Here is a 14,863-nt window from a genome sequence, read left to right on the forward strand (position 1 = left end):
TATAAATGAAATGGTGATGACTTTGTGTGACTTCCTCTGTCAGCCTTTTTACGGACGGTGCTGAGAATCAACATGACAACAAACGTGGCCTTCACGTTGTCCGCAACATTCGGAACGTGAACATGTCAGCAACAATTATGCCCCCCCCCCCGAAACACTTCTGTTGAAAATGCTCCATTTATGTCTTATGAGCGCCGTGTTCAGAGTCTGTTGAGCGTCTGTGGCAGCCGGACAGTTTAACCTTCACAGTGTCATGTTCAGGTCTTATGTACATCAAGTGTGTACTAAAGGATGTGTCTGGTGATTTTCTATATTTTTTGTTTGCTGTCAGAGAATCTCATGTTTGGATCCAAACCAACAAAGAACTGATCTACTAACAAGTATCGTGTGTGTGTATAAAAGCCTGATAAATCTTATTCCTCTGTGCTGTTGACCTCCGTTGTTTCTCATCATGAAGAGTTTGGTCACGTTAGTTTATTTAGAAACGGCTTCAAAGACTAATAACAGCAATAAGATAGTAATTCTCAGGAGAGTAGATCTTTGTAAGCCAGATGCCACTGAGCATATGCAAGAACACGGTTCTGTTTACAGCTGCGTTAGCTTGTTGCGCTACATATCACAACCTCTTGACTTTGTGCTACATTATAAATTTCTCAAATAACTTCAGTACAAGCTCTGTAAACTGAACAGCAATCTGATTATAGCTTATTTAATCTAATGTTACAGAGAAATTGTTAAGATTTGAAAGCAAGTTTTGAGGTGCTTTAAATCCAGTATCTCAGGTTAGTTCAATTAATTAAAATAAAGTTCCTCCTCTGGTCTCGTACAGGCGTCACTGACAGTCTCTTCTGCTCATTGGCACACATGCACCGTCAGTAAATCATCCAGGATTATTGGCAGCCTCCACCTCACCGGCTGATTCATTAGTCACAAACACATAAACAAAAAGTCAGGACAAAATCCTCTCTGACCTGCTGAATCTGCTCACGTCTCCTCCAGCTGACGCCACCGAATCATGACGGCACAGTTTGTTCCTCTGAAAACTCCTCATTAACCCGACAGATGAACCTGCACTGACGCACCTGAGGATGAAGCCTCATCTGTCCCACTAATTTTGTTGTGTCAAATGTAATATTTATGTCTGATTTTGCTGTTGAACTGATGTTTCCTTCCATCTCATACTGAAAAACAAATGATTCCGACCTCAGATGTGTGGTCGTTTAAGTGATTGATTGATCTGTTCCCTTGACGATTGACTGAGAAGACAGCGCGTGTTACACCAAAATCACCTGTAGCCTCAGCACATTTCACAGTCAATATTAAGGACAAATGGTTTAACATCTAAATGAAGCTACTGAGGTATATAGCACTACATGGCCAAATGTATATGGACAGCATTCAATGATATTTTAGAGTATGCATCTAACTTTAAGTCAACAGTTTGTGTCTCTGCCCTGCTTTAACAAGAAAATGCTCCTGTGCACAAAGCAGCCCCTTAAAGAAATGGTTTTCCCAGTTTGGTGTGGGAGAACTTGACCCATCCAACACCATCGAGCCAGGCCTCATCGCCCAGTGTTAGACCTCACTAATGCATTCAGCAACTCCCTGCAGACAGGCTCCAACATCTGCTGGAAAGACAGAAACCACAGGAGTGGAGGCTGTACATATCTGCTCTGTAAGTAACTTGTCCTGTTTTCTCCTTTGAGGAAAAAAACTGAATCAAAAGGGAGGAATTTATATTTTAAAGTCTTTAAGTTTCATGGTAGTGCTCCCTACTTTTACATTATTTCAGTTAAATACAGTTCTATCATCCACTTACATAGCTGGAGTTCTTATTTCCACACAGTAAGTCAAATGTTACATAAAGCTATAACGTGTCTTTCTATCATCGGCAGAGCAGATGGTCACACTGAGCCTGATTGCATCCTGCTACACAACACAAGAGCCACAGACTCCGAACAACAACCCACGTTAGCTTATCTGCTAAAGTCTCCTTCTAATCTAACTTATAAACATGAACACACACCTTGTCCTGCAGCTTAGCTTGTTGAAAAAGTCACCAAGTCACAGCTAATGTCAGTTAGCAGGCTAGATAGCTAAATAGCTGCTCAGCTGCAGCACATTAAATAGCATGTTAACATACCTGCGAATGTCACTTCAGACCTGTTAGATGCTGGTTTGTTCATTTCTCTTCAAAATCCCTGTAAGCAACACATTGTCTGTCTTGTATCTACAGCATTTTGTTTAGTTTTTCTTTGTTCATACAGTGTGACACCGGTAGCCTGCCAGGTGCTGTCAATCAAACACAGACACCGACACGCCGCCCGCAGTCAGCTGAGACAAAAAGGAACATTTCTGATATTTCCCCAAAGGCCTTTTTTCTTCATTCCAATAATACAAAACTATAAACAATACATTTAAAAAAAAACATGTTGACATTATTTCTGACTGCAAAGAGGGACGATTACATGTGTTTTCAGTAGAAGCTCATTTAACTGAAATGTTCAAGTGTCATGTGTCAGGTTCAGTTATATTGAACAACTGGTTTGTTCTGTTGAAGTGTCATTTAGAGGAAAACTGAACCTGCCTGCTGACTGTAAGTCAGTGTGTATTGTAGCATCAGCTGCATAATGTTTGATGTTACAGTGACATCCAGTGGTAAAAACAGACAACTGCATCTCTACATCACTCTAATGTCTCCAGAGTCAAAGACCTGACAAAAACCTAAATAAATCTCTGATATTGTAAATATTGTTTAGTGTTATTTAGGTGATAGTCATTAATAATGCCTTCTTGGGTTGTTTCTTCTCTCCCTGCTCACTATTTTCAATGTTATTTTTATGTCCTCTGCAAATGATTAAAACTCAAAACTCTTCTCAAACACCACACAGATGTTTCTGTGTGAGAGTTATAAATATTGATAATAAAATCACATTTACATGACAAAAACATCTAAATCATCTTCTAAGTTGGATGGCAGTCAGGTGCACTTACTTCTCTTTGGCCTTCCTCTTCTCCTCCAGGTGGCGGTGAGCCTCCAGACGAGATTCGGGGGTGAATGAACACGGAGTGTGCCAGAACTCCTCATCCGAGTCCATGTTCTTCTCCACCTCCTGGTTCTCCTTATTCTCCATCGACCCTGGACTACAGCGACAGAAAACACTCTTAACTACAGGAACACAGTGATACCTCAACTAGAGATCATTGTGAAAACTTTAATCCTTTCCAGGTCGGTGTAGTTTCATTTAATTTAGTTGAAAAGAAGCCGTGGTTGTTGACATCTTCTCCTGGTTTGTACCTCAGTATCAGATGTGAAAGACTTTCTACTCCTTTACGTTTATCTGACAGCTGGAGTTGGTGCTTACTTTGAATATTCAGATTTTATATCCAACATAAGATAAATATGGCTGTTGTGGGTTGAAAATCGTTTCCCTCTGAACTTAAACAAACTGGTTTCTTTCAGCTCAGTGACACAATCATCTTACAACCTCTTTCTTCCTTTCATCTTTCCTTCTTTGTCTTTTCATCTCTCTTACTTTTTTCATCTTTCTCTGTTTTTCTCTTCAACTGATCTTAAAGTGTAAAAATCCCCAAACTGGATATGCAAATGTGACAAAATAATCTCAATAATTAGTCATTTGGTTAATACACAAGTTTTTCCCAGACAGTTACTATTAGTAACTTACCAACTTTTAACTATTAGTGATGACGCTGCTTCCTGACTTTTATTTTTTTGAAGTGTGTGTTTTGTTGTCTGAATTTAACAAACCAACTTATTTAGACTTCGACAGTGTTACTTTATGTTACCGTTTCAGTCTGACTTTGGTTGGACTTATTTGTAATATGCGGTTGCATCCGTTTAATGATCTCTGCTTTCATCCAGCTGCTCTGCACTGTGCTTCCTGTCTGCAGTCTTTTGTTATGCACAAACTGTATGTACTTGTAAAAAGCCAAGTAATCAGCGTTCTCCAGGAGGATCTACCTGAGGAAAACAGCTTTCTCTAATCCTCGATTATGACAACAAGGGTTTCATTTACATGATAATTAAGAAATCTCCTTCATATAAAGGATTTGACTTCTTCTACCTCTTGCTTGTAGAAGCGGTGCTGTCACTGAATAGTTGCCCAGTTTTACACATTTAAAAGCTTCAGGAGTAGTATAGTAGTAGGAAGTATAAATGTGTTGATTTGCTTTTGACAAACGTGTCACGAGTCAGCAGGAAGTCATCGTGCGTCTCCTCACACTGTGTTGTTGATGTCAGTGTACCAGCGACCGTCGAAGCCCGGTTTCCCCTCCTTGTCTCCTCTCTCCTCCTCCGCTGCCGCCTTCCTTTGCGCCTCCTCTTTCTCCGCGGCTCTCCTCCTCAGGTATTCCTGCTCCCGCTGCCGGACTCCCCTCCTCACCTCCTCCAGGCCCTGAAGGGCTCGAATCCTCTCCGACCGGCTGATCTCCGTCCCGTCCAGACACTGAGGACAGAAACGAACCGCAGAGGCCAAAACCTTTGAATCTGCGTCAGAATTATACAGATTTCCTGATTGTCTTTCATTTAAATCCAGCATCAAACTGTTCTTGTTGATTTAGTCTTTAAGCTATGAATTCTAGCTTATTCTAACAGTTATACTTGCCATGTCTCTGAAGTGATGTGTGTTAATCTCAGCAATTAATACGTGAGTTCAGTATTATCATACAGACAGAAATTACATTCAGATTCAGATTTATGGTCAAAAAGTAAGAAAATAATGTTGTAATGAAGTGAGTTATCCTTTAAAAGATAATGTTTAAAATCTACAGTATATTTAAACTGTATAAGCCACATTTCTCATAATCTTCATCGTTTTGGTTCAACACTATCTGTGGTTCATTTGGTGTAAAAACTGAATTATAGACATATTCAAAACACCCAAAGATATTTAATTTACAATGATGTAAAACCAAGAAAATCAGAAAATACTCACATTTGAGAAGCTGGAAACAACAAACATTTTGGCTTCTCTGATAAAAAAAACGTGTTCGCAAAATTCACTGATTGTCAAAATTGATTGTTTTAGCTCTAAAATGTTATTAAACGCCCCCGTCATCATCATCATCAACAGACTGATAAATATGTTTAGCATCGTTGAAAATAAATAAAAAATGAATAAAAGTAAAGTTAGTCTTTGAATTGGTATTTTCAGAGATGTTTGAAAGGTTGTTTTAGAGTCTGCGGGTTGAGTAAAGTTACCTTGAGCTGAGGCAGAGACGCCACCACATACTGCCTGTAGCCTTCAAACTCAGTGCAGGGGTTTCCCACCAGAAACAGCTCCCTGAGGTGGACGTTGTGTTTCAGAGACTCCACGCTGCTCAGACGGCCGACAAAGTTCACCGTCAGATCCAACTTCTGGAGGCTCTCGCAGCCTGAGGACACACGGCGACGACACGGACACCGAAACTTCATTTTATTGACTCAACGGGGATGTGAGGTGAGAGAACAGGAAGTTAAATAATGTTGCTCGACCAAATTTCACAATGTAAACAAAACATATAGTCCAGCGTTTCTGCAAGATCTTTTTAAAACTACACAAGCAAACCTTTCATACGTTTGGTGAAAGAGCAGCTGTAGAAAAAGTGGACAAATACAAACAGTTCTTTTAACACCACGAAGGTTATTTTGACTAAATATTGCATGTTGTATAAACCAAAGCCTTCATTTAGTAGATCAAGATTTTATTTTTTCATTGAACTGGTCAGGTAGTTGTTTGAAATTGTCTGATTCAGATTAGTTTTGTGAACACACGTCTTCAAAAGTGCATTTTTAATCTGACACCAAGAACTTGTTCTGTAGTCAGTACGAAGATAACAGTGATATCAAGTCAAATTCATTGTCATTTTACCTCATTTTACATCTCTGTGCAAGGCAGAATGAGAGAATGTTTCGCCATCATACCTAAGATGTGCAAGTTAAAATAGTTTAAACAATAGTAGAATAAGTATGAATATATAAACAGTATAAAAGTGTCCGGTACAGGTATCCAGAGATAAAAATATACAAATTAAGAGTCTTATATGAAGTTACAGCCTGAGCCGTGACGGGCCGCGGCGTCTGTACACGCCGCCATGTTGTCTGCTGACATCATTGTAGTGTTGGGGGGGGGGATGTAGGGACTGAATTCAATACTGACCTTCATCATGGTTTGCATCGTTTTTACCGTTGTGAAAAGAAACAACATGACAGCAAGTTTCCATCATGTATGGTTTTTTTTTCTCCAAACTACAAAAAAGAAAAGTTTTAACTCCCAAACAATGCATGCTGGGAAATCTATTAATATACTGATCGTGTTTATTTAGAAAGTTAATGAGTTGAGTGAACTTACAGCAGTTCATTCATTCATCTCATCATTTCACGTCAAATGAAACTCTAAATATATCTTAAATATATAAGATACATATTATACACAGTATCTTATATATTTAGATGAAGTTAATGACAAAATATTAGTTGATTCCACTAAATTTCTGTCTGATATTTTACAGAATATACAGTTAAAACATCTTTAGCAGTGGATCCAAGTTTAAAAGAAACTCATCTGCTCCGTAAACTGACCTTCAAGGTTTTCAATGACTTCAATGTTGTTCAAGGCCAGATTCAAATACTCCAACTTCTTCAGGCGACCGAGATTCTCTAAAGGAGGAAAAAAATTTTTTAGATGTTATAAGCATGACAGAGGAAAGTTATTTTCATAATGAGATGGATGTCTCACCTATCCTGGGGATCAGGTTGTTCTGCAGGTAGAGGATCCTCAGGTCTCTGCACCACCTGTCGATGTGCTCGATCCTCTCGATGTCCTGCTGATGCAGAGAAACTTCCTCCAGGGAGAAGATCTCACACTCGTTGTGCTCGGCCCGCCGGCGAACCATGTCCTCTGTGACTGGACGGACACACACACACACACACACACACAGAGAGGGATCGTCAAACATGTCTGCTGAGGATAAACTGTAATCTTTGTAGCATGAAATATCCTCTTTTTTGTCTCCCATCTCTTACACTACATTGGATTCACATTAGGAAGGCAACACTTCACGACTGAACTGAAAAGGAGGAATGATTGCAAATAACACACAGTAAATATCTTTCAATGTTACTGTCTTTTTAGTGCCAAAGTCCCTCTTTTTGTTACTATACTTCCATCGCAACTGTGGTTCAAGCTTCTCATATATGAACATATATGAGCGAGCCAAGTAAAAACTTATACATACTGGCCTTCAATTGACTTTGTTTGTTGTACTTTTGCACTTTAATATGTTATTTTTAATGTATCTTAATGTTTTGGGGTTACTTTTATGTATTTAAATGTCTTTCTTCCCTATTTTTAATGTTTTTCTTATGTGTTACAACTACTGTATGAAAAGTGCTAAACAAATAAACTTAAACTTAAATTACAACATTTCTTCCATCACTGCTAATGGACCCAATTAACAAATAAGACTTAGAAGCAATATGACTAGCGTTAATTATCACGAAATTAGCTAAAAAAATTTTAAAAAAAAGTCAAAACAAACAGTTAAAGATAGTTGAACCAGCGCGAACTACCGCTAACAAGCTTCCTAAACTGCAAACTGAATCGCTGAAAGATCATTTTAAGCGTTAAAACGGACAATAACAAGCCAGCAGTGATTATTAACAACATTACAAAACACAAAGATGTTCTAAGTTCTAGGTTCTAAGAGTTAAACTGGGTTTTAGTTTATCTTTTGTAACTTACTGTAAACCATCTTCCTCCTGTTGTCAGGCGTTGCTATAGAAACCAACCTGATGCTGCCTTCAGGCGCTGTGGGAAATACTACAACTACAAAGCCAAAAAGAGAGAAAGTATTACTTTTGGGCCGTTCCGCCGAATCGGTGCCATTTGCATATTGTAACTTTTCAAAATTTAACTTAATTTTTTATCTTTTTTTTTTCAGCACTGTATCTAATAGTACACATGTTTAACTAGTCAAAATGTGTTATGGTAAATTTCAAGCCATTTTATTTATTTTTAATTAACAAATTCTTAATATAAATAACAGGACTGAAAGTAACAGGACTAAGTTTTTAGCACAGTATTAGCAAATACATGAAATGTAGCCATATGGGATCAATGCTAATAGCGTGAGAACATTTAGCACCTTAAGGTGGTTTACCAAAACTGTCTTTAAAAAACAAACAAACATTATAACATCCAAGAAAGAATTTAGGTAACAGGACTGAATGTTGAGATTGACATCCACAGTCATACTTACAATATGATCAAAAATACAGAAAATAGAGTGAGAGAACTTATTTTTGGCCTTCCCATGGACTTAAGGAGACTCAAACAATACTACTTACTGTTGATTGTGTGACTTGTGGGATGTCCCAAATTTTTAGTGTGGGGAACATGTCAGGGTAACAGGACTGAATGACAACCTGGGGACTTGTTGTAACTTTTCACTTCATTTTTTAACATCTTTTTTCAGCACTGTATCTAATAGTACACATGTTTAACTAGTCAAAATGTGTCATGGTAAATTTCAAGCCATTTTATTTATTTTTTACATTGTTTCTAAATAACAAATTCTTCTTATAAATAACAGGACTGAAAGTAACAGGACTGAGTTTTTAGCATAGTATTAGCAAATAGATTAAATGTAGCCACATGGGATCAATGCTAATAGCATGAGAACATTTAGCTTTACCTTCAGGTGGTTTACCAAAACTATCTTTAAAAAACAAACATTATAACATCCAAGAAAAAAATTTGGTAACAGGACTGAATGTTGAGATTGACATCCTCAGTCATACTTACAATATGATAAAAAAATACAGAAAATAGAGTGAGAGAACTTATTTTTGGTCTTCCCACTACTTACTGTTGATCGTGTGACTTGTGGGATGTCCCAAATTTTTAGAGTGGGGAACATGTCAGGGTAACAGGACTGAATGAAAACCTGGGAACACGACTATAATCTGTATTGTAACTAACATATTATGAATTTTCTGATGGGGAAATATTTTTAATGTCTAAATTGGAAGTAGAGTCACACAATAATACAAAAAATAAGATTTCTGAAGGATTCTAATCGCAGATTCACCAAAACCTTAATGTCACCAACTGAACCACAGACCCAAATAATCTAGTGCATTCATGTTCTGTGGGATTCAAAGCTGCAATAATTTTACAATTGATTTATTTAAATGCATCTAACATTAAAAATGAACCTTTTACTCAAATTTACATTCTGATTTAACCTGTTTTTGCACAAATACTTTGAGAATGTTATCATATACAGTAATTTCATTATATTTTTATTACGTTATTGGAATTTCATAATTTCTACAACAGTGATTCATTTTTATGTTGTTTATCTAATGTATTTGCTTTATTGCAATCAATATAAAGTTTAACAGAAATGAATACACCCCTAATCCAATGTATTTATCGATTGTTTATTGATTGGTCAGCTGGTCTGACGGGAAAGTAAACAGTAGGGCTGTTGTTGTAATACAGCAGATCAGGAAAACTACCTGTGGAACGGGAATGACGGCACCACCAGTAGCTTTTCATATTTATTCGGTTATCAGGTGTTCTCTTTCTAGCTATCAATATGTGGAAATAATTAAGTTACAGTTTAAAGAGTTAATTAACTGTATATGAATTTCAAGTTTAAACTTAATACATATTGATAGCTGCCTTCTTCATAATAGACAGTTGAGATGCTGTGCATCATTGTCGTCTCCTCAAAATAACACCGGCATGAGTGAGGACGTCCCTTTAGATGAATTAAAGTCCTCCGTCCTCGCTGGGAGGAGCCGAGACATGATCGAGGGAATCGAGTAGTCACGTTAGCCAAATGGAAAGCACCCAGTATCCCTTTAAATCAGTGCTTGATAACTCCTCCCTCTTCTTCCTGCTCTCAAACACAACAAGCTCCACTCTGTTCTCATATTTCCTTGTTTGCTCCCCTTCAGATCTACAGTTTGGAGATGAGTGTAGCCAACATGTAATGTAGTACAACAGCTGCAGGCTGCATTCACTGCAGTAACACATGTTGTTTAGATCAGAGGTCAAACTTGTTCACCTTCTAAGGGAGTGAAACTCAGACAGTCGTTGCCACTGAAAGGTAAAATGGCACAAAGAGGAGTTCAGCTGGACCGAGAAAACTTCTCTTGTTCGATCTGTTTGGATCTACTGAAGGATCCGGTGACTATTCCCTGTGGACACAGCTACTGCATGAACTGTATTAAAAGCTTCTGGGATGAAGAGGATGAGAAGAAAATCCACAGCTGCCCTCAGTGCAGACAGACCTTCACACCGAGGCCTGTCCTGGTGAAAAGCACCATGTTAGCAGATTTAATGGAGGAGCTGAAGAAGACTGGACTCCAAGCTGCTCCTGCTGATCACTGCTATGCTGGACCTGAAGATGTGGCCTGTGATGTCTGCACTGGAAGGAAGCTGAAAGCCCTCAAGTCCTGTCTGGTGTGTCTGGCTTCTTACTGTGAGAAACACCTCCAACCTCATTATGATGCAGCTCCATTAAAGAAACACAAGCTGGTCGACCCCTCAGAGAAGCTCCAGGAGAACATCTGCTCTCGTCATGATGAGGTGATGAAGATGTTCTGCCGTACTGATCAGCAGATTATCTGTTATCTCTGCTCTGTGGATGAACATAAAGGCCACGACACAGTCTCAGCTGCAGCAGAAAGGACTGAGAGGCAGAGAGAGCTTGAGGTGAGTCGACAAAACATCCAGCAGAGAATCCAGGACAGAGAGAAAGATGTGAAGCTGCTTCAACAGGAGGTGGAGGCCGTCAATCGCTCTGCTGATAAAGCAGTGGAGGACAGTGAGAAGATCTTCACTGAGCTGATCCGTCTCATCCAGAAAAGAAGCTCTGATGTGAAGCAGCAGATCAGATCCCAGCAGGAAACTGAAGTGAGTCGAGTCAAAGAGCTTCAGGAGAAGCTGGAGCAGGAGATCACTGAGCTGAAGAGGAAAGACGCTGAACTGAAGAAGCTCTCACACACAGAGGATCACAACCAGTTTCTACACAACTACCCCTCACTGTCACAACTCAGTGAACCTACAGACTCATCCAGCATCAATATCCGTCCTCTGAGATACTTTGAGGATGTGACATTAGCTGTGTCAGAGCTCAGAGATCAACTACAGGACATCCTGAGGGAGAAATGGACAAACATCTCACTGACAGTGACTGAAGTGGACGTTTTACTGTCAGAAGCAGAACCCAAGACCAGAGCTGAGTTCTTAAAATATTCACGTGAAATCACACTGGATCCAAACACAGCAAACACAGAGCTGTTATTATCTGGTGGGAACAGAAAAGCAGTGCGAATGAAACAACAACAGTCTTATTCTAGTCACCCAGACAGATTCACTGTATATTGTCAGGTCCTGAGTAGAGAGAGTCTGACTGGACGTTGTTACTGGGAGGTGGAGTGGAGAGGGGAAGGAGTTTGTGTAGCTGTCGCATACAAGGATATCAGCAGAACAGGAGACTGGAAGGAATGTGCATTTGGATTCAATGACAAATCTTGGGTATTACGTTGTGACGCTAACAGTTATATATTTAGGTTCAACAACATCACAACTCCCGTCTCAGGTCCTGGTTCCTCCAGAGTAGGAGTGTACTTGGATCACAGAGCAGGTATTCTGTCCTTCTACAGCGTCTCTGAAACCATGACTCTCCTCCACAGAGTCCAGACCACATTCACTCAGCCTCTCTATGCTGGACTTTTTGCTTTTTATGGAGCCACAAGTGAGTTCTGTAAACTCAAATAGACAGAAGTCATTTCAGACTTCATGTGTCAGATTCTTTGTTTTAATTCTTCATGTTTTTGTCTCCATTGTTCCTGACAGCTCGTTGCTGTGGTGTTTCTGAACTGCACAGAGATCAGCTGTCAATCAAACTGAGATTGTCAACACTTTTTTATCATTTGTTGTTCTGATGATGTTTTGAGTTTCTTTAAATGTCACTTTTTCCTGTGTGTTTTTATCCATGGAGGCTATCACTGCTCATGATGATGTCTTTTACCTTCACTGACGTTTCTTCAGATGAAAATATAAACTTCTCTTTGTTCTAAATGTTAGTTTCATGTTTGTATTGATGTATTTGTTTGTTGTTGTTTCTTAAACAGAGAAAACAGCAGAACTTCCTTCATCATAGATATTTTGTTCTCATCACTTTGTAAATTTGTAAAGAAATGTGTTATAGGACTATAATTATCTTGATAATAATCAATAAGGAGATCATTTATGATGTTGTTGTACATAGCTGATATTCTGGGTTAAACTAACTGATTGTGTGGATGAAGTGAATCTGAACATGAAATCATTGAAAAAGAGTCATTTAACAGACTTTACTGATTGGATGTGTGAACAATCTGAAGCTTTACATAATCAATAAAGATGTTTTTTCAACAATGAGCAAAATATTTTCTTCTGTCTTCATCTCAGGATCTCATTCAAAGCTTCTGGAGAAAATGTGAAACTAATATGAGAGTTTATTTGAGGCAGTTTTCCTCCTGAAACACCACAAAGTACAGAGTTCATGTTCAGAGCAGAAGAACGTTTGTCAGTCAGTCTCTGTCCTTTCAGCTTTCTTCACTAAAACATTTTTAATGCTTTAGAGGTGGAGCTAATTTTAACACCTTATACCTTATACAATATGTAGATGACGAACTGATCAAATGTTGTATGTGTAAAATATTGATCTGAAAAGTAACTAAAGCTTTCAAATAAATGTAGTGGAGTGGAAGTATAAAGTAGCATCAAATGGAAATATTCAAGTGTGCCCAGATACAAATACATTAAAATTATTTGTTTTCGGGAAAAAAAAAAAACCCAAGTCAAATACCAGTGTCGCAGGTCAGATCCTTTACTTAAATAGAAGTAGGAATACCAGACTATGAAAATACAATGATGAACCAAAATGAAAAAGCTTGGGACAGAATCATTCCTATACAAATCCTTTAATTCGCATATAGTAATCAATAGTCAGCTTATAGTGTTCATTTTGGGTCTTTTCATACATGAAAACATATGGAAAAAACATTATAAACTATGGTAATTCTATTTTCTTTTTACCTTACTCCCATAGTCAGTTCTCTCCTGTTCATGGACAGGTGGGTACAGTTCCTGAATACAGTTACTCCATTAATCAAAGTATTTAGAATTTAACAATTGCATGATTCCTAATTTTGCAATTTTGATAGTAGCTTTAGCATTCTGACAATGAAACAAGCAGAATGATACCAAACATGATAGTGCTATCATGGATGATGGGATTATGTTAGTGGTACATTTCTTGGCTTAAAGGTAGTGGAATAAAAGTCTGACTAAAGTACATAACAACACATATTGTGATATAAACACATATCAACATACAACAATTATTGTCATTAGACAAAGTCTAAAACTACATTTGTAAGTCTATGGGTTTTACAGTCCTCTGTTCTCCTTGATCTGACTGCAAACGGCAGGGGTCCATGCCATTTGAGGGTGTGTGTGCGTGTGTGTCTGTATGTCACTGGAGCACAGCATATTATGCAGCATGTCTTGTGTCTTATGCTGGTTTGCCCAGTGATCAGTTCTTGGATTGGTCATTCAAGTCCTGAAAGTCAAAATCCACAGTGGGATTAAAGTTGGTGCCAGCTCTTCTCTGTGTGTGACTGGCTCGTAGAGGTGAGTTATGATAGTCAATGGTGGGGGTCATTTATGTAAATGGTACTATCAATTCACACTGGGGTGTGAATTGGTCTTCCCATCTTGCTGGATCAAAGGTGGTTTGGGTCAGTGGTCTGGTTTGGTGACCATGCAGGACATAGGGGTTCTTTATCTGATCCTTTTCTGTTTGCAGGAGGTTGTTTAGATGGTCTGGTCAGTGAGGAGTTTGGGACTCTCACTTATATATTATTGGCCAGCATTCATGGGGTGTTGAAGAAAGTGCTGGTCTGTTGTTTGACGCTTGTGCTGTCAACCTTCAAAACATGCAGGAACTGTACCCTACAGTTGATAATACATACAGCACACAGTGATGTGTTTATCATCACCCAGCAGTCGTTGGTCTGCCAGAGAGAGTAGGTGGATCTAATGCAACAGACTTGCTCTCTAACTAAAAATAGGTCTATCTGTGCACTCACAGTATCTACACCACACACCTACTTCACTACATGACACACTCACTTGGTCAGGTTTAGGTCATGTAGTAAAGTGGGTGTGTTGTGTTTGTCTGGCATGTTGGCATGTTGGTTATGTTCTTTCAGTAATTAACAGGTTTAAATTGTCTATTTGTGTCTTATTCTGTGACAGCCAGATGTTACTATAGATCTATAATCAAATGATAAAACATTGGAGCAGTATGCTAGGTGTTATCAGGTGTTTTCCTTCCAGCTATCAATATGTGGAAATTATTAAGTAATAGATCAAAGAGTTTATTTACTGTACATGAATTTTAAGCTTAAACTTAAGAGTTTAAACTGTTACTTAATCATTTCTACATATTGATAGCTGACTTCTTCATAACTGACAGTGGAGATGCTGTGCATCATTGTTGTCTCCTCAAAATAACACTGGCGTGAGTGAGGAAGTCCCTTTTGGTGAATTAAATTCCTCTGTCCTCGCTGGGAGGAGCTGAGACATGAGTGAGGGAAACGAGGAGTCACCATAGCCAAATGAAAAGCATCCAGTATCCCTTTAAAACTGCTCCTCCTCCTGGAATGACTCAGTGCTTGATAACTCCTCCCTCTTCTTCCTGCTCTCAAACACAACAATATTTCCTTGTTCCCTCCCCCACAGATCAGACAGGCGTTGCCACTGAGAGCTGAAATGGCACAGAAAGGAGTTCAGCT

The 14,863-nt window shown here is 38.7% G+C and overlaps 2 protein-coding genes across 3 annotated transcripts in view; one reads left to right on the forward strand and one right to left on the reverse strand.

Moving 5' to 3' along the window:
* The window catches only part of dnaaf11 (dynein axonemal assembly factor 11), a 45,464-nt gene extending 37,186 nt beyond the window's left edge, over positions 1 to 8,278 (reverse strand). The window contains exons 1-7 of one of the 2 annotated variants that reach the window (XM_044368111.1): positions 8,260 to 8,278; positions 7,743 to 7,826; positions 6,738 to 6,905; positions 6,581 to 6,658; positions 5,222 to 5,394; positions 4,243 to 4,466; positions 2,995 to 3,144 (exon numbers count right to left, since the gene is read on the reverse strand). In XM_044368111.1, the coding sequence (XP_044224046.1) occupies positions 2,995 to 3,144; positions 4,243 to 4,466; positions 5,222 to 5,394; positions 6,581 to 6,658; positions 6,738 to 6,905; positions 7,743 to 7,752 (803 nt within the window). In that variant the 5' untranslated portion in view covers positions 7,753 to 7,826; positions 8,260 to 8,278. Of the gene's footprint in view, positions 1 to 2,994; positions 3,145 to 4,242; positions 4,467 to 5,221; positions 5,395 to 6,580; positions 6,659 to 6,737; positions 6,906 to 7,742; positions 7,827 to 8,259 lie in introns of those variants that run through there. The other variant, XM_044368110.1, reaches the window with a different exon arrangement.
* Positions 8,279 to 9,831: 1,553 nt separating this feature from the next.
* On the forward strand, positions 9,832 to 11,795 carry LOC122993719 (tripartite motif-containing protein 16-like). The gene has a single exon (XM_044368109.1). The coding sequence runs from the start codon at positions 10,125 to 10,127 to the stop codon at positions 11,793 to 11,795; it is 1,671 nt and encodes a 556-aa protein (XP_044224044.1). The 5' UTR covers positions 9,832 to 10,124.
* The last annotated feature ends 3,068 nt before the right edge of the window (positions 11,796 to 14,863 follow it).

The sequence above is a fragment of the Thunnus albacares genome, chromosome 12 (genome assembly GCF_914725855.1).
Source record: "Thunnus albacares chromosome 12, fThuAlb1.1, whole genome shotgun sequence".
Lineage (NCBI taxonomy): Eukaryota > Metazoa > Chordata > Actinopteri > Scombriformes > Scombridae > Thunnus > Thunnus albacares.

What these genes read in the sequence shown, in the direction of transcription:
- LOC122993719 (XM_044368109.1), top strand. Translation starts at nt 10,125, where the DNA reads ATGGCACAAAGAGGAGTTCAGCTGGACCGAGAAAACTTCTCTTGTTCG.